This window comes from Lepidochelys kempii, chromosome 5, assembly GCF_965140265.1.
Source record: "Lepidochelys kempii isolate rLepKem1 chromosome 5, rLepKem1.hap2, whole genome shotgun sequence".
Taxonomy (NCBI): domain Eukaryota; kingdom Metazoa; phylum Chordata; order Testudines; family Cheloniidae; genus Lepidochelys; species Lepidochelys kempii.
In genome coordinates, this window is record NC_133260.1 from 35,685,740 (window position 1) to 35,710,456 (window position 24,717).

General features: G+C 38.5%; 1 protein-coding gene across 8 annotated transcripts in view; it reads left to right on the forward strand.

Moving 5' to 3' along the window:
- Nucleotides 1-24,717, forward strand: part of DDX4 (DEAD-box helicase 4) — a 104,821-nt gene that overhangs the window by 72,134 nt on the left and 7,970 nt on the right. For 7 of the 8 annotated variants that reach the window (XM_073343953.1, XM_073343952.1, XM_073343960.1 and 4 more), the window contains 9 exons: nucleotides 4,374-4,526; nucleotides 4,842-4,988; nucleotides 5,885-6,039; nucleotides 7,979-8,108; nucleotides 9,629-9,795; nucleotides 10,482-10,627; nucleotides 14,190-14,289; nucleotides 21,691-21,961; nucleotides 22,130-22,237. In XM_073343953.1, the coding sequence (XP_073200054.1) occupies nucleotides 4,374-4,526; nucleotides 4,842-4,988; nucleotides 5,885-6,039; nucleotides 7,979-8,108; nucleotides 9,629-9,795; nucleotides 10,482-10,627; nucleotides 14,190-14,289; nucleotides 21,691-21,961; nucleotides 22,130-22,237 (1,377 nt within the window). The remainder of the gene's footprint in view (nucleotides 1-4,373; nucleotides 4,527-4,841; nucleotides 4,989-5,884; nucleotides 6,040-7,978; nucleotides 8,109-9,628; nucleotides 9,796-10,481; nucleotides 10,628-14,189; nucleotides 14,290-21,690; nucleotides 21,962-22,129; nucleotides 22,238-24,717) is intronic. The other variant, XM_073343958.1, reaches the window with a different exon arrangement.

Below are 24,717 nucleotides of genomic sequence, written 5' to 3' on the forward strand. Positions count from 1 at the left end.
AGGAATACCAAAGACAGAACTGAGAGCCAGGTCCAGACCTTGCTAGTGTAGTACAGCTCACCACATTTTAGCCAAAAACTTTACAGCTATTCGTTGCTGTGGTTTTTTTTCCCCACTCCCTGTAGTGGAGCCAATTAATATATCTGATTTTATTTTACATTGTTTATTTTAAAATAAGTCAGCACAGCTCCAAGTGACACCACTGGAACTCTTGACTTTTTAAAAATTCATATTTCGGCCAATAAATGTGGCAACGCTTACATAACAATTTTGTTTGGTATTTATTACAGTCTTGTTCTCTTCTGGTTTTGATGTTGCATGCAGTTCATAATTGCATAAAGAATTTGATTTTAAAATTGCTTATAGAAAAAAAATTTCTACTTTAAGGTCCAGGTGTTCTGGGAAGATATTTTTATAACCCAAATTATAAACTATGCTGGGAAGCTTGAAAAGGGCTGAAAAAAATGAAAAGATGTTTTGGAGAAATATATTTAGTAAACTACTCCTCTGAGCATCTTTTCACTAGGTTAAGAAAAACGATTGAACCCATTTTGCTCAGGCTAGCCACAAGAGAGTTCTAGGTTACAATCCTCACTATCAATAAATGTTTAAACACACTTTTAAAATTAAAACTGGCATTTTAGTCTGTAGTTGGATTTGACGATATTGCTGAAAAGTTGCCTTATTTAACAAACTAGTAGTGTGAGCGCCCTCTGCAAGAAACTCTTCAACTGTTTAAGCAGGTTGGACAACAGCTTAGCCTTAAATAGGGCTCCCATACAAACATGTCAGAAATGAAACTTGTTAAAGGTAGCTATGCCAGCAGAAGGGTCAGATGCCAAATTTATTTAAACTCAAAATTGTTTTTATTGTGACGGGTTTATCCTGCATTCTTCTTAAGCAGTATTATTCAGTTTCCTCCCCTGCAGTTATTAGATAGTTCAAAATCAATTCCAACAAGGAAATCTCTCCCTTTATAAGGATGCATCTGCTGGAAGAAAGCCTCCAAAAGAGAGAGCATCTCATGGAACTTTTCCCATGCTCTTCCTAATTCTTCATGTCGGACATACAGTAGTAACTTTCCAGTCATGTACTTTTGTGCCAGATACGGAGTGGCTTCAGAGCTTGCTTATACACACCAGATGTGTTCATAAGATCCTTTAGTGGTTTCCCATGTATGGCTGAGGTTAGCTTTAAAAGGTATTTTACACTCAACACCACCTAGTGACTGAACAATAATAATACAGGTTAGCATTCCATTATATCTCCCCTTTTAAGTTATACATTTCTACTAGGGCTGTTGATTAATCACAGTTAACTCACGTGATTAACTCAAAAAAATTTACTGCGATTAAAAAAAATTGTAATTAATTGCATTGTTAAACAATAGAATACCCATTGATTTCTATTACAACACAGAATACAAAGTGTACAGTGCTAAATTTATATTTTTTATTACAAATATTTACACTGTAAAAATGATAAACAAAAATTGTATTTTTCAGTTCACCTCATAAAGTACTGTAGTGCAGTCTGTTTATCGTGAAAGTGTCACTTACAAATGTAGTTTTTTGTTACATAACTGCACTCAAAAGCAAAACAATGTAAAACTTTAGAGCCTACAAGTCCACTCAGTCCTACTTCTTGTTCAGCCAATTGCTAAGACAAACAAGTTTGTTTACATTTATGGGAGATACTGTTGACTGCTTCTTATTTACAATGTCACCTGAAAGTGAGAACAGACATTCGCATGGCACTTTTGGAGCCAGCATTGCAAGGTATTTACATTCCACATATGCTAAACATTCATATGCCCTCTCATTCTTTGGTCACCTTTCCAGAGGACATGCTTCCATGTTGATGATGCTCGTTAAAAAAATGATGCGTTAATTAAATTTGTGACTGAACTTCTTGGGGGAGATTTGTATGTCTCCAGTTCTGTTTTACCAACTGTCTGCCGTATATTTCATGTTATGGCAGTCTCGGATGATGACCCAGCACATGTTCATTTTAGAGAACACTTTCACAACAGGTTTGACAAAACTCAAAGAAGGTACCAATGTGAGATTTCTAAAGATTCATATAGTACTGGACCCAAGATTTAACAATCTGAAGTGCCTTCCAAAATCTGAGAGGGACAAGGTGTGGAGAATGCTTTCAGATGTCTTAACAGCAACACTCCGATGCGAAACTACAGAACCCGAACCACCAAAAAAAAAAATCAACCTTCTTCAGGTGGCACCTGATTCAGATGATGAAAATGAACAGGTGTTGGTCTGCTCTGCTTTGGATCGTTATCAAGCAGAACCCATCATCAGCATGGACTCACGCCTTTTGGAATGGTGGTTGGAAATTTTGTGTTTTGCTGTACTACTTTTCCAACAGATGTCAGGGTAGTTAGTCATTCATTACTACCGTTATATTGGCTGCTTCTTGTCTCACTGGTAGTGATGTGACTGCAGTTCAAAGTGCTAAAGCAGTTCAAATCCACTCTAATACTTTGATAGAGAAGATAAGAAACTTAGGCAGGAATATGTTCTCCTCTGTCAGTCTGGGCATTAGAATGGTAAACTGTCAGGTGATTATATGCAAATGGAAGAAAGAGGCCTCCCCCCCTCCAGCAGCAGGAGGAGTTTGGGGCGTGGGAGGAGGCTCAGGTCTGGGGGTTCGGGCGTGGGAGGGGATGAGGGTTCTGGGTGCTGCTTACCTTGTGGGATGCTCCCTGGAAGCGGCAGTAAGTCCCTCCCTTAGCTCCTAGCTGCAGGCACTGACCCCGCAGTTCCCAGCCAATGGGAACTGTGGAGCTGGCAGCACATGAAGTTAGGAGCTTAGGGAGGGACATGTAGCCGTTTCCGAGAAGCCGGATAGGGAGCCTGCCAGCCCCGCCAACTCCCAGCACCAGCGCGTGCTCCAGTCACTGCTGAAAGACAATACAAGACTAGCCAAACCTTTTATTTCTGAAGGTCAGTCAGTCAGTTGCTAAGTATGCCGTCAGAGCATCATTCAGTGCTTCAGATGAGGCCTCTAGAATTGTAGCAGCTGTGATTAATTTGAAGTACCACTTGTGGCTATGTTTGTCAGGATTTCCTCTCAAAACAAGAATGCAGGTAAGACTCCACTTGATGGTGAAGGGCTGTTTAAGTCTAGAACAGACAAGGTTCTAGACCAGCTAAGACACCAGGTCTACTGTTTCCACAAGATAATTAGAGGCCAAGAGCTTCAAAAGCTTATCAGGGTTCAGAAAGGGATTAGACATTGATGGGGATAACCAGAATAATCCAGAATTTTTGTAAATATTAAATAAGGTTTTGAAGAAATATAAACCATCATGCTTCAGGTTTTAAGCCTGCTTCTGACTATTGGTGGTGGATGAGGTAGGAGGAAACTTTCCCTGAAGCCAGGTTATCCCATAACTGCTTGCTTCAGAGTTTCTTGCACCTTTCCTAAAATATTTTTGCTAGCTACTGTTGATGATAGGATGTTGGACTTGATGGACCCCTGGACTGATCCAGTATGGAAATTTCTATGCTCCTGTATGTTGTCCTAGAAACTGCTTTGATACTCCACTACAGAAGCCAATCTCAGGGACTCTGGAGCAACTAGGCAACTTATCAGTCTGGGGAATGTTGATGAGATTCAAAAGGCAGAATCAGCATAAATTCACTTGGACGTGGGGCAGTGAAATTTGCACTGTGGGAAGTCTGTCAGTTCAGTACAGTGCTGCAATCCGAAGAAATTGCTTTCAGATCTGTCTGTAGATTTCTGAAGCCAGATACGGCAGTTGAGCTTCCACCTATTCAGAGAACCAAAATGGCATCTGAATCTTGTCCTGCAATGCCTAACTGTTCAATCATTGGTTTCAGAGTAACAGCCGTGTTAGTCTGTATTCGCAAAAAGAAAAGGAGTACTTGTGGCACCTTAGAGACTAACCAATTTATTTGAGCATAAGCTTTTGTGAGCTACAGCTCACTAGCTCACTTCATCTGATGAAGTGAGCTGTAGCTCACGAAAGCTTGTGCTCAAATAAATTGGTTAGTTTCTAAGGTGCCACAAGTACTCCTTTTCTTTTTGTTCAATCATTGAAGCTCTCCATGTTACTCCGGCAATCCTTTTAACTTTTTCTGAATGGCACTCGTATGAAGGAATGGTCACAGCAGCAGTTGCAGGATATTGTTGAGGGGAATTAAATAGGTGATGGGACACGCTCAAGTAGCCGTAGACATGAAAAGTTCTGAATCCTGAGGAGCAGTGGAGTAGTTCTGGTGTTTCAAGCTTCTAGACCACTTCCTATCAGTATTTCTCAACTTCTGAATTTGAATAATTTTAGTATGGTGATATACAACAGTATAGACTTTTTCTTGATTCTTTTCTAGACTTTTGAAGAAGCTAATCTTTGTCAAACATTGAACAAGAACATTGCTAAAGCTGGATATTTGAAACTTACGCCAGTGCAGAAGTATAGTATTCCTGTTATACTTGCAGGGAGAGATTTAATGGCATGTGCCCAGACAGGATCTGGAAAAACGGTAAGTTCTGTATAAAGATCTGTATAAAGGGGGCTTCCATTGGTTCTGATTTCTCCTATGCTTAATTTACACAGGAGACAGGTAGATAGCTATGACATTCCCTCCTGTCTGGGCAGACTATACAGCCTAATATCAATGAGTATCCATAATTCCTTATGTAGTGTTAATACATACATTTAACAATGATACGAATCACCAGTGTCATTAGCTTTAAGAAAAGACCTCACTCTGTACACTGATTAATATAGTAATATTGTATACAATAAGTTGACTCAGTTGCTTCTCAGTTGAGGTTCATACCCACTGTCTTTATAGACCAGTAAACCTTTGAAATGGATTCTTCTGACTGCTGCTGCTCAAAGAACTTTAAGCTGTGAGGAAGGCGACATGGAACCTGGTGGTGAAGGAAGCTCCATGCTCTCTTTTCCCCCATTTGTGTTCGCTGAAATGCAAATTGTTCAGGTTCCTACCATCTCCTTTCCATGCTGTATTGATGGTCCTGTTTCTGCTTATATGTAAATATGGATTTTCGGTGTCTTTGGCTGAAGATTGGGCTGGTCAAAGACTCAAATACGAATTCCTTTGTCTCAGCAGGTCTGTTTACTAACTTCCCTGACATGCCTGGCTTCAACACATTTTAGTTACCATTCCAGCATATGTCCCATAACTCCTTTATAACCCACTGCATGCATACATCTTTCAAGAATATTATTGATCAGTGAGTTTAGTTTTCAGTGGATACCTCACAAGTAAGGCTGAGAGTTTGTCAGGGAGGTCCTGGATTCTGTGATTTTCCACGACCACAGTGACTTCAGCACCGGCCACTGCTGTGCCAGTCTCAGGCCACCACCCTTCAGCAGCAGCAGGAGGAGTTTGGGGTGTGGGAGGAGGCTCAGATCTGGGGCTTCAGGCGTGGGAGGGGATGAGGGCTCTGGATGCTGCTTACCTTGTGGGGGGCTCCCTGGAAGCGGCAATATGTCGCTCCCTCACTCCTAGCTGCAGGCACTGACCCCGCAGTTCCCAGCCAATGGGAGCTGTGTAGCTGGCAGCACATGAAGTTAGGAGCTTAGGGAGGGAAATGTTGCCATTTCTGAGAAGCCGGGTAGGGAGCCTGCCAGCCCCAGCTCGTGCTCCAGGCTGCTCCCATCTGTGTGTGCCCCCTCCCCCCCAGATAGCACTCCTGAGTACCTGCAGCCCTCCCGTCTCTGAATTTCTGTAGAACTTGCTAGGTTTATTATAACTTTTCAATCTTCAAATAAAGTTATTTTCTTTAACTTCATTGCTTCACAAATTGCTCATGCTCCTGAAACAAACCTTTTAAACACAATGCTAATAAAGCATTCATGTTTGCTTTCCAGGCAGCTTTTCTTTTGCCAATTTTGGCTCACATGATGAAAGATGGGGTAACTGCCAGTCACTTCAGAGAGCAGCAAGAACCAGAATGTATTATTGTAGCCCCAACTAGAGAACTGATAAACCAGATCTTTCTGGAAGCAAGAAAGTTTTCATATGGGTAAGCTTTTAAAAAAATACCAGGCTACATTGCAAAAGTATGAGGCTTAATTTAATGACTGTAAAATCAAAGAATTGCTACCATGGCATTTCCTTTAAAAAAAAAAAAAACAAACAAAAAAAACCCCACACTTTTCATCCAATTCAATTTGTCTACATTCACTTGAGCAAGGAATTGAATTTAGGCCACAAAAGAAGTTTTTTGTAGTCTAGTTGACATTTAATATATGGATAAGAAGTTAGAATGGGCAAAAAGAGTTTGTAAGGTGATTTGTGACAAATGTTTATAGAAGCACAAAGCGACGCTTCCTATGAAATGAGTTCCAATTTGTTAGTAAAATGAAATAATCTAGTTTGCTTTCATAATTTATGGTAAGGTTTTTTTGGCATTCACTCATCTTGACAATAAAAATAAAGTAGCTACAGTTCAGTATTACTAATAGACTCTAAATTAAGGTTCAAAGAGATCTTATTGAAAGTCTGAGCAAAAATGGTGAGTGTTTTAGGGGGTTGTTTTTTGTTTGAATCTTTTCAGGCAAAACACTCTTGCTGCTATTTTTAAAAAAAGTTGTCAGTCGTTTCTTTACAGCAGTTCTGTTGCCTCAAAGGAGAGGGATAGAAATTCAGCACTGAGCCCTGAGGTTGGATAAGCGTCTTTGTTTGTTTTTTGATTTCGTAAAAATCTGTGCCCATCCCTTGGCAAATGGAATAGCTGGAAAAACGTTTCACACAACCACTCTAATTGTGTAATCTTCCAAAGTTCTGTTGGCACTACATACGTGTGCATAACAGTTAAATAGAATTTTAAATGCCTTTTTTTAAACAAATCTCTCATTTGATGCACTTACTACCTTTGCTTCATTAATGATTCATCTTGTACAAAACAGCTCATTCAAGTGCAGTAGCTTTTAAGTTCCACACTATAGAATTTGTTACTATTATGTCCTTTTTAAGGAAACCACTTACGATGGACACTCAGTGCCTCAGTTAAGGTTGCTTGCCCAGCATTAAATCTGTCCTTTGTGTGTATTTGTTACAGTAGTTGTAATGATTGTATATTGGATGTTGTTCAAAGGGAGTACAATTTTTCAAGCATGTGTGACTTATTCAGTGGGACTTCAGCTCCAAGGTTACTTAGGAGTCCTGGGTAAAAGAGTGCCTTACTCATTCAGCTTGTGGGATGATGGTGCATATTGAATAAAGCAAGGACATAATGAATGGGATCTATGTTTTTGTGGGTAAATTCTTCTCGCAATTATTATAGCGTAGGCCTGGAGTAAATCTGTCAGCAGATTCAGTCGCAGTTCTCACTGGTGTAAGTGAAAGCAAGTGCAAGCCCATGGTGAACCGAGTGCCCAAAATGTAGCAAATGGATATTGAACTGCTGATTTAACCACTGCATGAGATAGAGATCCTGTGGGAAAAGGTGTAATGTAACCATGCAAGACAGTCATCATGATATTTATGCACAAAGGGGAAAGATAAGTTGTACAAGAAAAATTAACGTTGGCATTTTCTGACTTTGAATGTGACCTTTTAGCTACCATGTTTTAATTCTGTAATGTATGAAATTTACAAAAGCCTCAAACAAAATACAGAGGACTGGCATCAGGATGCTAAAAATAGTAGCTGTTAGTCTTAGCTCTATAGTAATTGTATGGAGGATTAATGAGCAAATAACTGAGAGAATGCCGAATTACTAAATGTTTGTGCTAGTCCTAGTACATCATCAAACAAAATCTTGCCTCTCTCAACATCAACCACAGTCACCCATTATTTAAGTTCCTGACTTGAGCAGTTTGTGGAAAAGCTTTAAATGCTGTAACTATGAACCAATACAGTAATTCCTGGGATGAGGGGGAGGAGGGTTTATAAATGAAGGTGTGTAACGAAGAATTGACTTGTGACTACGTAATCACAATTTCTTGCCAATTTAATAGAACTTGCATAAGGCCAGTTGTGATATATGGAGGTACGCAGACAGGTCATTCAATTCGTCAGATAAAGCAAGGCTGTAATATATTATGTGCTACCCCAGGAAGGCTTATGGACATCATAGGAAAAGAAAAGGTAAGATCTTACCTAAAGTTTCGATTACATTTAAGTGTGTAATTTACCTTGAATTCCTTGAAAACAGTTTGCACCAGATTTATTACAGATCAGTGCTAGTCAGTCTAACTTGATGCAAGCAAAGACAGATTTGCAAACTTGTCACCATTGATTAGAATGGATGAATTTGGCAGTCATATGAGGTTGCAGTGATTCCATTTGCATGACCTAACTAGGTAGCATTTTTGAAAAAAATGCTAAACTTGTTGCAGTAGTATAACTAGCCAATGTAAAATATGTTTGTAAATAGATGCATATTTAGAGCACTTAGCAGGATTTATATTTGGACTCTTGTAACACCATAAATGTATGTAGCACTTTAAGACATCTAGTTGTGACAGTATTCTTGCCCTGAGGAACTGGAGTCTGACATAATACCAGCCAGGGAGACAGGTAAGTGTTTGGAAGATGACATGGCAAGAAAAGGATTACAGAAGTGAAAGGTATTGACAATCTTGTTTACTTATGGGCTCAGTCGTATTTGTTGTTTTGATTTTCAGAAAATTACAACTTTGGTGCAGGGACATGAATTCAGGTCTCCCTAGTGGTCTCTCTCTTCAGGGCAAATCTCCATCTGATTTACACTGGCTTAGTCTTCTGTTGGTAGTAAAATCCTTAGTATTAGGATTAGCAGCTTTTATTGTCTGTGTGGAACTATTTTCTTAATATGAAAAGAATTAAATTAACATATTTGGAAACAACTTATTTTTTCCATTAATCAGTTTGTAAGTTTGTGACTCTATTATTTGCACTTAGGTGAATGTTGGCAGAAAAAACACAAAACCTATGGTGAAGTGTTAAAGTAATGCTCAGTAAATAAGGCCCTGGGCAGGTGAAGATATCTCATTGCCTCCTGGAGAATTGTGTTCCTTGCTACCAAGGAAGCATCTGGTGTTGGTTTTCCATCCGTTTTCCTAGGACAGCTGGTCAGAATCTCACTCCTGATTGGTGACAATAGTCACAAAATAAACTTTTGTCTGTAGCCACTAATTTGTTCTGTGACTTGGTGGAGGTCTGCATTAGTGACACCAAGGGGTCATGTCAGGGAACAAAGGGTGTGTTGGGCGCCTGTCACTAATAAACGTCAGAGGTCTGGTTACGACAAAATGGATGCGTTCCAACTAGACTAAATTTTTTAACTATGTTGAACTATATCAGAAATTATTTTTTGTACTGAAATTCCCTGACACTTTGTAGAGTAGATAGTGCAGAGGTAAAGTAAGTTAAGATCTTTAAGTTGTGTACTGGATAGAAATGAACAGGTATAAGGTGATTCTGGGGAAAACAGGAAGCATTTTAAATGTGACTGACCTGCTTTCTGAGAGGAGAGGAATACCTTACCATTATTACAGATAGTCACAGAAAATGGTATTGGCAGAAAAGTTTCTTGTTTTTAGCCTGTTCTGTTTTGAATGTATCTTTACTGAAATATTTTAAAGCTGTTTTCGTTCTTATTGTATTTATTTAAAAATCCACTGAAGATTGGACTGCGTAAAGTGAGATATTTGGTGTTAGATGAAGCCGACCGTATGCTCGATATGGGTTTTGGTCCAGAGATGAAGAAATTAATCTCTTGCCCAGGCATGCCATCAAAAGACAGGCGTCAAACACTAATGTTTAGTGCCACTTTCCCGGAAGAAATTCAAAGGTGTGTGATAATTTGTGTGAAGCTGGAAATGTAGTTGCAGAAAATGTGTTTTTAAGATCTGTGATCAGACTTCGCTTATATGGACAATCAAATAAAAATGTTTGAAGTTGCTACTTAATACTGTTTTAAAAAATTGAGCACTAATATTTAACAAACTTTATAGGATATTAAGTTTATTATTGAAAAGACCCCAAGTTGAACTCATTTTCTGTGGTTTGTGTTCACTATGTAAAAGAGTTAACTTCAGTTATTGCAGCATGGGTCAGTGTCTCCTTGGCATGTAAGCAGAGGAGATGCTGACTTATGCGAGAAGCAGTGTGGTCTGGTGGACTGTTAAACTGCTGAGCTTGCTGAGATTCAGGAATCCTGACGTCTAATCCTACAATTAGCAGTTAGTGCTTTGCATTCTCAAATTTTTCTTATTAAAGATTGTGTTGATTATTTTAAAAACTTAAGGCAAAAATTCTGCCCTGGATTCCTGTAACATTAATGGGAGTACTGTATATCCCAGGATATAATTTGGTCTGAAAGGTCTAATTTTTAAGTCTAAAAGTCTATTCCTTTGTTGTGTTGTGGTGATTGGGTTTATATATAATAAAAAGCTTTATGCAACTTACTTAAACTACTTATTAGCACAATACAAATCAGGTACCACTATAATAATGTAAACCTTGTTCTTTTTAAAGGCTGGCTGGAGAATTTTTGAAACCTGAATATTTATTTGTTGCTGTTGGACAAGTGGGTGGAGCCTGTAGTGATGTTCAACAGACCATTCTTCAAGTTTCCCAATATTCCAAGAGAGAAAAACTGGTTGAAATTCTGCAAAGCATAAGTAACTTTCTTTGTTAGCTTTTTAATTGTCTTTTCCAGAGAAAATCAAGTTAATAGGAATTTATTTTAGCGCTTGATTCTGCTACTCAGCCAGGTCTAGGACCCCACTTTTCTAGGCACTGTACTGTTATATAGTAAAAGACAGTATCCATTTCAGTAGAGTATTTTCTTCCTTTAGCAAATTTCCTAATGTAAGTAATTTTGTTTTAAACATGTTTATGTTGTATATAGGTGTTCTATAGATAATCCACTAGTTTTGGGTACTGCTAGACGAAAAATAGTTTCCCAGGTTGCTGGCACCCCGCAGAGCAAAAATAAGGATTTGTGGTCATTTCTGTGAAGGAACTCTACAATTCCACCTGCGAGACTTACTTTCTACCCTGGTCCAATTTTAGTTTATTATTTGGAACTGGAATTCTGTGGGGGAATATTGACCACTAGTTAGTGAGGGCAAGTTGTTAGTTGGGGAAAAAGGCACCGAAGGTTTCTGCCAATTGGTTGGGAAAGCTATCTGAAGCAAGAACATCTCTGTTCACAGACCATTGGTCCGCTCACAGAAATGCAAAGTACAGGTATAATCCAATACCTCTATCACAAAATTGATTTTATAGAATTGATAGGTGTTGTTCAGTTATGTGATACTTCATACTACATTATTAAATGTGTTCTGTATCTTGTAAATGTAATAAATTCTTACTAGGCCTCAACACACATCCTATTAAATCTTTTTGGAGAAGTGGGGAGGTACTGTTGTCCTGCTGGTGTCAAGTGTGTTAACTAATGACGTGTTCTAGTATTCAGCTCTGACTTCTTTTGACTATATACATGACTCTTCTTTTGTTCATCTGTGAAGGCCATCATGGCTGGATGGACAGACAAAATCAGCTAGATCAATTGACCGTTTCGGTACTCCACAGAACTCACCTCCACCCACCAGAATAATAGTATTTGAATGTGTTTTTTTTTAATAATCCTGATCTTGCTTTGAGAATAAGTTTTTGCATGTAGTTTATTTTAAAATAAGCTCAGTAATAACCCTTCAGAAAGGTTTCAAAAACTAGGTGGGTTGTACTTCTAGTGCCAGAGAATAGCATACCTCCATTATTACTAGGGCTGTCAAGCGATTAAAAAATGAATTGTGATTTATCGCGCAATTAAACAATAACAGAATACCATTTATTTAACTATTTTTGGATTTTTTTACATTTTCAAATATATTGATTTCAGTTACAACACAATATAAAGTGTACAATGCTCACTTTATATTTATTTTTGATTACAAGTATTTGCACTGTAAAAAAAACCAAACAAACAGAAATAGTATTTTTCAATTCACCTAATACAAGTACTGTAATGCAATCTCTTTATCAGGAAAATTGAACTTACTTTTGTACATAATTCTACATTTGTAACTGTTTTATTTTTGAACACAATATAAAATTTTAGACACTGCAACCCCACTCAGTCCTCCTCCTTGTTCAGCCAATCGCTCAAACAAACAAGTTTATTTACATTTGCAGGAGATAATGCTGCCTGCTTCTTGTTTACAGTGTCACCTAAAAGTGAGAACAGGTGTTCTCATGGCACTGTTGTAGCCGGTGTCGCAAGATATTAACGTGCCAGATGTGCTAAAGATTCATATTTCCCTTGTGCTTCAACCACCATTCCAGAGGACATGCTTCAATGCTGATGATGGGTTCTGCTTGATCATGATCCAAAGCAGTGCGGGCCAACTCATGTTCATTTTCATTATCTGAGTCAGATGCCACCAGCAGAAGGTATATTGTACAACCATGTACATTGGCCAAACTGGACAGTCTCTATGTAAAGGAATAAATGGACATAAATCAGACTTCAAGAATTATAACATTCAAAAACAAGTCAGAGAACACTTTAATCTCTTTGGTCACTCGATTACAGATCTAAAAGTGGCAATTCTTCAACAAAAAAACTTAAAAAACAGACTCCAACGAGAGACTGCTGAATTGGAATTAATTTGCAAAATGGATACCATTAACTTAGGCTTGAATAAAGACTGGGAGTGGATGGGTCATTACACAAAGTGAAACTGTTTCCCCATGTTTATCTCCCCCCTCCCCAATTGTTCCTCAGATGTTCTTGTCAAGTGCTGGAAATGGCCCACTTTGATTATCACTACAAAAGATTTTCTCCTTCCTGCTCTCCTGCTGGTAACAGCTCACCTTACCTGATACGTTACAGTGTGTATGGTAACACCCATTGTATCATGTTCTCTGTGTATATAAAATCTACTCACTGTATTTTCTACTGAATGCATCCGATGAAGTGAGCTGTAGTTCATGAAAGCTTATGCTCAAATAAATTTGTTAGCCTCTAAGATACCACAAGTCCTCCTTTTTTTGTGGATACAGACTAAGACAGCTGCTACTCTAAAACCAGCAGAAGGTTGATTTTCTTTTTTTGGTGGTTTGGGTTCTGTAGTTTCTGCATTGCAGTGTTGCTCTTTTAAGACTTCTGAAAGCATGCCCCACACCTCATCCCTCTGATTCTGGAAGGCACTTCAGATTCTTAAACCTTGGGTCGAGTGCTGTAGCTGTCTTCAGAAATCTCATATTGGTACCTTCTTTGCGTTCAGTCACAAATTTAATTAACGCTTTGTTTTTTTAACAAGCGTCATCGTCATGAAAGCATGTTCTCTGGAATGGTGGCTGAAGCATGAAGGGACATATGAATGTTTAGCATATCTGGCACGTAAATACTTGGCAGTGCTGTCTACAAAAGTGCCAGGCAAATGCTTGTTCTCACTTTCTGGTGACATTGTAAATAAGAAGAGGGCAGCATTATCTCCTGTAAATGTGAACAAACTTGTTTGTCTTAATGATTGGCTGAACAAGTAGCAGCACTGAGTGGACTTGTGGGCACTGAAGTTTTACATTGTTTTGTTTTTGAGTGCAAACTACATTTGTAAATTGCACTTGCACAAAGAGATTGCACTGCAGTACTTATATGAGGTGAACTGAAAAATACTATTTCTTTTATCATTTTTACAGTGCAAATATTTGTAATAAATAATATACACTTTGATTTCAATTGCAGCACAGAATACAATATATATGAAAATGTAGAAAAACATCCAAAATGTTTAATAAATTTCAGTTGGTATTCTATTGGTTAACAGTGCGATTAAAACCTCAATGAATCGCAATTAATTTGAGTTAATCGAGTGAGTTAGTTACGATTAATTGACAGCCCTAATTATTACTCTTGCTATTAGTGAGCAGAGTTTTTAGGGTGATAGGAAAGAAGCTGCAGAGGTTGGATCATGAGGCGTAGGGAGTTGGCAAATGTTTTACCCCAAAGGGTAAGTGCTTGATACAGAAACTAGTGGGTGAAATTCTGTAGCCTATTGTGTAGGAGGTGAAGCAAGATGATCAGACTGGTTCCTTGTGGTCTTAAACTCTGAATCTATTTAAATTATGGCAATATGTTTATGGTAGAAATGATAAAAACACATTAGTGCTTTTGAGATGTAGGAAGTTTGTAATGTCCCCCCTTTGCCAGATTGTGTCTTTAATCTGTTGCAGGAGATGAGCGAACTATGGTGTTTGTGGAAACAAAGAAAAAAGCAGACTTCATTGCAACCTTTCTTTGTCAAGAAAAAATACCAACCACCAGTATTCATGGGTAAGTATTTTACTGAATAAATTATTTTGGTCTGCTATATTTTATTTAAATTAAAAATGACCTCTTCTGTAAAACTCATTTGTCATGGGCAAAAACCATTATTGGACTAAAACACTTGGAACCAGGATTCTGATTCTGAGTGCTTATTGGGCAATGTAAGAGATGGGAGTGGAGGAAATCCTGTTCTCACTGCTAAATGGCTAAATATTTTTCAGTTGTTTCCCTGCGATAAAGTGTACATATAAGCCTCTTCATTTTCAGTTTAAACTGATTTTTACCAAAACGTTCTGGGGTTGTAAAAAAAAGTATTCCTTTTTTCCCCCTCTTTTTGTATCATTCAAATATATAAATCTTTTTTAGGAAAATACAATACATTGCATGAGATGTATGTATTACGATAATACTTCAGTCTGCGTATATGCAATGCTGCCTGTTGAAATAAGGCTATGTATTAGTCGAGAAGATACACAATAAACAAACAGGCACGCATGTCAGATCTGAAGTGCGTGCGGATCTGAATGTACTGATGAATCTCACACCTATCATGTACACATTTCAAGCTGTTAACAGATAACGATTTAAAAATTTCATGCACTAAAATGGGAAGAAAACAAAAATCTGAATCAGAATACATTTCAGAGCACAAGGAAGTATTCATCCTTTGCTCCTGTTTTTGTTTTTTTGTAAACTTTTGAAGTTGAATGTACATGTTGCAAATTGTGTGGCCCAATTTATTAAATTTAAATATTTATAGACTAATAGTTCTAAGCTACAACAGTAAGCTGTTTATTCAAATGAAAAGTTTTATTTGGGTATTAGAGAGATGTTGTTTTCTTAAACTCATAGGTGGAGTGTTTTGAGTCGGGTTTTAGTTCTGCAGCAAACAACATTGATGAATGGAATTCACAACATTAACCTACTTGAATTAATCCCCGTCTTTCCGGTCACCAAAATAAACCCCAGTATTTACCCAGAAAAATTAATAATAGTTTTTTGCACTGATTTTCACCTGTTTTTGTTGTTTGTGGTAAGAAACACTGATATAGTCCCAGGAAAAATTAAATAAAAAAAGTGAAAACGAAGGGCTCGATCTACATATAATTGTACATATAACATGTACAAAGTGGTTTTCCTCGTATACTGCACCAGTGGGGTGCTCTCCTCAGACAGTGATTTCCCATCTTTGTGCATTGCAGTAGTTGAGGTCATAATGTCCATCTAATCCATAATGTTGAGGCCATTTTCACTATATAAATATAATTTTATAGACTGATAAAATTATGTTGACTTTTTAATGAAACTTGAATGACAGAATTATAGCTTGTTTGATTAGCTTTTTACACTATATCATGAAAATATATGGTTTTATAAATAAACTTTTGTAACTGTCACACTGTAGAACACTTTATTTGGCCAAATTGCTTTGGCTGCCTTCAATATATTGACTTAAATTGAATTTAGAATTCTTGAAAGGTACCAGACTCAGTCCTTCAGACTGAAGTCCTGTTTATCTGCAGAAAGCAGGAAATCAGAACTGGTCAAATTAAAGCCTACAGACCATACCAAGTCAGATGTGTCTCACAGTGGAGGAAACATGGATAACTTCACAGCTTCCCTGTGTGGTGTGCTTTAATTCAGATCGTGCAGTGAAAGCACATAGAGAGGGAGCACAAGCATCTGGAGTTGGCTTTTCCAACACTAGCATTCACTTCTCATTTTAAGTAAAAACACCTGGCAAGGAGGTGGAGCAGGAATACATGAGAAAGTGAGAGCAATATGTGATTTTTCCATTTGCATTTTGCTGCTGTGATTTCTGGCTTTTCTTCTTTATCTTCATTTCCCTGTTTTTGGAAGCTCATGGGATTTGGGTCTTATTTTCTGGCTCTGTAGCTAAATGTTTTGGCCTGCTTAGAGGTCCTCTACAGCATGAGAAATAAAGGGGAAAGTTACTGCTCCAAATATACTTAGCTCACTTAGCTCCAAATATGAAAGGGTAATGTAGTCATATTACATATTTAATCGTTGGCTTCTGTCAAGATTGTCAGTTATGATGGTGACATTTTCAATGCAGAGCGATGTCCCCCCAGGGCCTGGAGTGAGAGCCAGCTAATTTTACAGGTCCTCAGAAACTCCTCTTATGAGTCTGACTACCTTTCAGTACTTTGGGGGAATTCTGCAACAAAAAATTAAGTTCTGTGAACAGTACTTTAGAATTCTGCAAAATTCTGCATATATGTCAAAATAACACAATGTAATCACACAGTTTTCAATTATTTTGATGATTTATTTTAAAATACCTGTCAGCCAAGTATGTTTATAACAGTACAGACAACAAAAGATTCAGAAAATGTTTTTTGACAAATAAATCCCTTACTAGGTATATTAATACAGAATTTTGAGTAATGATTCATTTAAATTACAATACAGAAATGTATTTCCTGTACCCCTCAAAGCCATGCAAAAGCTTGGGGGAGTCAAGCGTAATGGAGGAGCTGAGGGAGAAGGAAGTAATTGCTGGGAAGGAGCCTGAGAGTGAACGTGAAGGGTTTGTCGGGTGGGGGTAGGAGAAGTATGGGAAAGAAAGTCTGTGCTCGGGGGGGCGGCATTGTTAGGAAGTTGGGGAGTATTCCCCATGCAGACTTTGGCTGATCTCTAGCCTCTCCCATTCAGTCAGGCACATCTGCCCCTCTCCCTCTGTGTCCCTGTAAACCCTACTCAGCCACCCCATCTCCTTGTGTCCCCATGTGTCGCTGCACCATCACTTCTGTTCAGCCCCTGGATCAATGCTGTGACCCCCTAGCAGCCCTGTGTGCCCCTCTGTCCCGCTCCCCCCATATCCCATGTCTCCTCACCTGCCCCCATGGGCAGGGCACTGTGAGGAGTGCAGTCTCTCCTCTCCCTTTCTATGGCTGTCTGCTGTGGCAGATGAGTTGGCTGCCTTCTGTTCTGGCACCACAGCAGCCCCTGGTGGATGAAAAGTGTAACTGCAGTACCTTCCCAGGCGAACGTATTTTCTGCAGAGAAAAAATAATCTGTGGGGCATATGAATTCTGCATGTACACAGTGGTGCAGAATTTTCTCAGGAGTACTTTCAGGAAGTAGTAGCCTGAGTCAAATTCATATTGGTGGGTTACAGAGCCAAAAAGCTCAGATAACTAGACCTGTAGCCAAACAAATAAAAATGAAGTTGGGAGCAGTGGTTTGGATTGTGGAGGAAACAGTGAAGTACCAAATATAGTTACATGCGTTACCTTTATCTCCTTTTTATTTTTTCCTGATTCCCACATTCTTCTTTCCTAAATTTTCAATGTCCTAATATCTCTGTTAACTCCCCACTCAGTGTTAAAGTTCTCTCATGAGTAGCTATGTCTGTGGACTCTTCGAGGGTTAGTATCTTTCCCAGCATTTAAAGATAGAATTCTCAGGAATAGTGACTCTCTTAGGACCTATTGCATACATTTTTGGTCAAAAGTTCGTGCCTTTTTAGGAATTATTCATAGCAGTTTTAGAACTTCTGTTTTATTGATAGCTAATTTGTTTATCTCTGGGGACAAAGAATTCCTTGAAGACAAAATACAAGTCTAGAAAACAGAAGTCTAAGCTGCATAAATATGCCAAATCTTCAGACTCTTAAGACAGATCTCAGGAGAAGGAGGGCCTGTCCGGTTTTAAGTTCAGTAAAATCCAACACAGATGTTCAGACTCCCTTCAAGAATGATCTGATGAGTTCCCATGGGTCTGGAGCAGCCTTGCAGTATAACCAACAAGAAATCTTAAAGCAAAAAAGCAGGAACCTCTTTTAAAGCAGCCTTAGAACACAGATCAAGTATGAAAGGAAGGTGCTTCTAATCTAGGCTTGGCAAGGCAGTTGGTTTGAATGCCTGTTTGACCATGGACAACTATTCCTGCAAGAATGTCCTATTGTAGGTAGTGGCCTACCTTTTTTATTGCATTGTGGCCCCATCTGTTAGCAAACCTGCTTAAATGTCTTGAACACTCTCTTTACTACATGGTAATGCCACATTTTGGAAAGAAGGTGAACTTAATCGAAAATTGAGCATCTTAACTGGCAGGAATCTCCTAGAACGAACACTCTGTGTATGCCTTTACTTGTAAGCCAGGCCATCATTGTACATCGTGGTATACAAACGATATTCAACACGTTTAAAGATGCGTTTCCTGCCTTGAAAGCTTACAGTCTAAACTGACTAGACAAACATACTGAAATTAACTTAGAAGGGAGGTGGGGGGGAGAGAGGAGGGTTCAGTCATTAAACTTCTGACCCAAATACACACACAAAGTGCATGGCTATTGAGTGGTTTGAAAAGGTGGCCTGCTGCCTACCTAGCATAAGTGCATTTACAATTAATTTTTTTATATAGCTACTGTTTGTTCTATTTCTGATTAATTTCTTTTCATTTGTAACTGTTCAGTCTCGAATAACATTCACATTTTAATGCTAACTTAAATTGCTAAAAAGTTTTTTTTAAGAACTTCATTTCATTGTGTGCTACATTTTTTCAAAGTTAAAACAACTTGTTAATTAACTTGTTTTTTGTAATTAGGCATAAGTATCTAAAGCTGAGCCTATTGAAGATCGTAAAGTCTTCCTCTTTTTTGTTACTGAGCTAATAAATTAGTGTTACAAAATATTTGACCAATATTTGACTGGTCACACAATTATTTTTGGGTAAATCAAATGCCCAACCCTATTTTAATCTGTGCTATCTAATCTGTAGTATTCTCATCACTGTTCACAAATTTAGAAACAGAAAAGTGATTTACAGAATTCAGAAACTACCAATCTTGGGTACAAATCTTGAAAAAAAGATTTCATAGTAGTGGCAGGGGATAAAGGGTTATAATGCGGGCCACGAGTTTCATGATGCTTATTTACAGAATCACCATATTGCATTTTTTAATATGTAAGGCAATAGAAGAATTCATCCTGAGGAGCAATGCAGTTTACTGTAGAACCCAGCGTAGAGATCTTCCATCTTTCTGCTCTCTATCTGGACACAGAAAAAAGAGAGACTCTCTGGAAATAAACAAAGAGTAATATACATTAGGACATCTGGGCTGTTCAGAAATCTGTGCCGTATTCTCCTTTCCCCTCCACAGATTCAAAGAAGGCATGCACACAGACTCTAGGTCAAATTTTGCTCTAATTTAATACTTGTGGAAATTATTGGCTTCAAAGGGGTCATGTTTAGTTTACACCCATATAAATGAGAACAGAAGATGCCCACATCTGTGGGTGAACTACAGCTGGAAGAGTCTGCATGATACCAATGCCAGAGGACATCAGCACAAGTTCTTCCAGATCTATAACACCCGGAGCTTAGAAATCATTTTATAACATTAGAATAAACATCTAAAATGGCCAAGTTACAAGTTAATTAGCCATTATAAATTAAGCCATTGCCATCTTTGGCAGGAAGATCTGCCCTCCAGTAACTCTTTTTAACTTACCTTCTCCCTTAATTGTTCTGCTTTATTCCTTTTAGTTCAGTTTTGCCCTCCTATCTTATTTCCACATCTATTTTTGTGTTTATCTAACCACTTCCTGTTCTTTGATTTGGACAAAAAAGAAATGCAAATATAAACCCTATTCCTTGGGCCTAACATATATAAATAGTTACTGTGTCAATCAAGATGCCAAAAATTTTAGCTGTAGAAGGTCAAGAGGTTAAGGGTGAGTCCTGCACCATTCACTTGCCTCCGACTAACAGTTGTACCTGCTTCTGGGATCTGCAGGGAAATGTCTGCGTATCTCCCTGTGACAATTTATTAACTCTGTCTGAGATTGGCTCTCTTTGTATCTTTACCAAGCTGCAAACTCCATTTTGAATGTGGGGCTAGTTGTCATGTCTCTTGTGCTATTGCTTCCATGCTGGATTGAAATTCCAAGACAAAAGCCTAACAGTAATTAAACTTTGACTGTCCATCTAAATGACAGATGGCTGCTGTTCTGGGCAAACCATTCTTTCAAATCTGAACTCTGGGCAGGTCACTGTAGCAATAAATAGATTAGTATTATAAAATTAATAAATCAATTGGAATATAAATATTGTAGCAATGAAGTCACCTAGTAGGTGCACTGGTCACCTGATGGAGTCTCTTGACAGAGGCGCCTGCATGGTTATAAAATAAATAAATAAACCCAAAAGGGAGGAACTGATCTGTTCAGGGGGACATTTTTCTCCAGTGCAAGATGGAGTAGCAGCCCAATTTGTAGAGACCCGATGAGGCAGGGCAGCCTGCCTACGTTCCTGAACACGTGGTGCTCACGAGGACTCTGAAGGGAGGGATGACCTTGTGAGGGGCATCTAGGATAATTATCTTCTAACTTATCTGTGCTCTCTTAACTGAAAGAGCAGTGGTGTTGAGAATCTTGTGTAGTGTGTTTACAGTTACAAAGGGCCTCCTGAGAGTGTTAAACTGTAATCCAAAAGGCTCACACATTGGGGTGGAGATCTGAGGGTATGTTGAAACTATGGTGGTGTCTGAAGGGTCAGCTCTGAGCCCAGGGGCTAAGCAGCTGGACAGCAGATTCCATCTCTCATTAGGTTTTCTAGACAAAGGGTCTGTGCCCTAAATGTGCATAGGCCCCAAGACTTGGGGCAGTAGCTGGGCTCCATTCAGCCTCTGGAAGCATAAAACACCCAAGGACTGAGCAGATGGTTTCCTTCACTGCAGTGTAGTGAGTGGTCAAGAGGGGGCATTCAGCTGGGAATCCATGGCATCCTCTCTTCGGGCTCTGGTAACAAGGAGCTGGCAGAAATTGTTTTGGCTATGATTGGAAGAAATAGTGTGTTGATAGACTGATGCTTGACTAGATATCTGTAGTCTTAGGTAAACCTGTTTATCACCACAGTACACTGATGCAGCATAATATTGCAAATGTATATTGAAGCAACTTTAGTACGAACATAGAAACATATCTGACTTTTGTGTCTCAAACCACAAAACTGATTTGCAATTTCCAGCATCTCGTATTTTCTCCTTCACACCTCTTTTCTGGCTGTTTACTTTAGACCTTTCCTTCCACCCACCGCATTTGTGTCCCCTTGCCATTTTGCAAGAGTGCTTCTATGATCACTGCACTCCCAGGCCAGAAGTGAGGAGATATTATCAAAACAGCATGCAGAGCTGAATGTATCTCTAGAGGTGCAAGTTAAGCATCCCTGCTGTATATTTTAATAGTTTTACTTCTCAGTGAAATGTTGCCAGTTTGGTTTTATAAAATTTGAAGCATTCTTTATTCTTAAATACCAGTATTGCCCATGTCTCTTACTATCCATAGCTTGTTGATCTTTGACTTGCAGTATCTTAATCTTGTGTTTCACTGGCCTTTAGAGAAAAATCTGTATTCTAACCAATGCTTTCTTTATTTGCAGTGATCGGGAACAGAGAGAGCGAGAAGAGGCTCTTGGGGACTTTCGCTCTGGAAAATGTCCTGTTCTTGTTGCTACTTCAGTAGCAGCAAGAGGCCTGGATATTGAAAATGTTCAACATGTTATTAATTTTGATCTTCCTTCCACTATTGATGAATATGTTCACCGGATTGGGCGAACTGGACGCTGTGGGAACATTGGAAAAGCCATTACTTTCTTTGATTCTGTTTCAGACAGCCACATAGCCCAACCTCTGCTTAAAGTGCTTTCAGATGTATGTTGCCCAGTTTTTTCAAACTTAAATATGTTCTCATTTCATATACTATTAAGACTTAATTTTAGTGGATGGACTAGCCATCAGTCCTGTGATGCACTTGAAAAACTCTTAATATGTAATTTGGCAATCGAGTCAGAATTTAAACTAGCAATTTTTCTTCTGTAGGCTCAGCAGGAAGTTCCATCATGGCTGGAAGAAATTGCGTTTAGTGCTCACGGAACTGGCTTTAGCAATCCAAGAGGAAATATCTTTGCGTCTGTTGATACTCGAAAGGTAAGTTTTGGAACAAAGAAATGGAATTGTTGGTTTTGGAAAATGTTTATAACCTAGGTCCATGTGTAAAATGGCTTTTATGTGTTCTTTAATATTGTCGTTTGAGTGGCTAGGACAGTCTGGTCAAGATGGCTCTTGAAATAAGAAATGTTATCAATGTGTGTAGAATTCAGAGGTGAGAGAAAGTGAAGGGAGACAGACATCTGTATTACAGCCGGTTCTCAGGAGTTGCCAAAAAGAGGCTGAACTTAAATTCTGTATTTGGAAGGGGAGGTTTCTTCAAGAACAATTTTGTGACGTAAACATTAATACTAGGGCTGTCAAGTGAAATTAATCGCGCAATTAATCACACTTTAATAGAAGACCATTTACTTAAACATTTTTGGATATTTTCCATACTTTCAAATATATTGATTTCAGTTTCAACATAGAATACGAAGTGCAGAGTGCTAACTTTCTATTTTTTATTATGAATATTTGCACTGTAAAAATAAAATAGTATTTTTCAATTCACTTAATAAAAGTACTGTAGTGCAGTCTCTTTATCATGAAAGTTTAACTTACAAATGTATAACTGTGCACAAAAAACTGCATTCAAAAATAAAATAATCAAACTTTAGAGCCTACAAGTCCACTCAGACCTACTTCTTGGTCAGCCAATTGCTCAGATAAACAAGGTTGTTTACTTTTTCAGGAGATAATGCTGCCCGCTTCTTGTTTCCAGTGTCACCTGAAAGTAATAACAGGCATTCGCGTGGCACTGTTGTCGCTGGCATTGCAAGATATTTATGTGCCAGATGCGCTAAATATTTGTATTTCCTTTGTGCTTCAACCACCATTCCAAAGGACATGCTTCCATGCTGATGACGGGTTCTGCTCGATAACGATCCAAAGCAGATCGGACCGACGAGTGTTCATTTTTGTCTGAGTCCGATGTCACCAGCAGAAGGTTGATTTTTGGTGGTTCAGGTTCTGTAGTTTCTGCATCGGAGTGTCACTCTTTTAAGACTTCTGAAAGCATTCTCCACACCTTGTCCTTCTCAGATTTTGGAAGGCACTTCAGATTCTTAAACCTTGGGTCAAGTGCTATAGTTATCTTTAGAAATCTCACATTAATACCTTCTTTGCATTCTGTCAAATCTTCAGTGAAAGTGTTGTTAAAATGAACAGTGTGCTGGGTCATCATCCGAGACTGCTGTAACATGAAATGTATAGCATAATGCAGGTAAAACACAGAGCAAGAGACATACAACTCTCCCCCAAGGAGGTCAGTCACAAATTTAATAAACACATTATTTTTTAATCAGCGTCAACAGCATGGAAGCATGTCCTCTGGAATGGTGGCTGAAGCATGAAGGGGCATGCAAATATTCACCATATCTGGCATGTAAATACCTTGCAGTGCTGGCTACAAAAGTGCCATGTCTGTTCTCACTTTTGTGTGACATTGTAAATAAGAAGCTGGTAGCATTATCTCCCATAAATGTAAACAAACTTGTTTGTTCTAGCGATTGACTGAATAAGAAGTAGGACTGAGTGGACTTGTAAGCTCTAAAGTTTTACATTGGTTTATTTTTGAGTGCAGTTATGTAACAAATCTACATTTATAAGTTGTACTTTCACAATAGAGAGAGAGCACTACGGTACTTCTGAGGTAAATTGCAAAATACTATTTTTTATCATTTGTACAGTGCAAATATTTGTAATAAATAATATAGTGAGAACTGTACACTTTATATTCTGTTGTAATTGAAATCAATATATTTGAAAATGTAGATAAACATCCAAAAATATTTAATTTCAATTGGTATTCTATTGTTTAACAGTGCCATTAAAACTGCGATTGATCACGATTAATTTTTTTAATTGTGATTAATTTTTTTGAGTTAATGGCAATGAATCGACATCCAAAAATTGTTCCCATTTTAGAGGCTCTTTTTGTTGATTTTTCTGCCTTCGGAGGAGACCATCAAGTTTTCCAATTGCTTCCATGATATCAAGAAGTGTGAATTTGCCTTTCTCGAGGCAACTTTTGTGTGTTTCTGACTGGGTGTTGGGGGGGGGGGGGTCATTCTTTGTTTCAATCTCCTACTTTTGCCTAGTGTCCTCATTGCTTTTTTATTTTGCCCCCTAATTTTTCTCTCATTCCCTTGCTCTTTGACACTTAGCTTTACTGAAGCTACTAATCTAGAAGCAGAAGCACCTACATTCGTGGAAGTGTTGCATCTGCCTTCCATGAAGGAGGTGCATGGTGAGTTTCATTGAGCTGCTTTGGTATGGCTCACTTGTTCACCAGTCTGAGCTTATATGTAGAAGTGAGCACATTGTCTGTGCTGCTTATCCAGACATGATATTGATGGGAGCAAAATAATTCCATGATCATGCTAAAAAGTTGTTGCAGAACATATTCTGGATCCCGACATCACTTCTGGTTTCAAGACATTTGGGCTATACCTGTCTTCCTGTGCATTCTGGGGGCA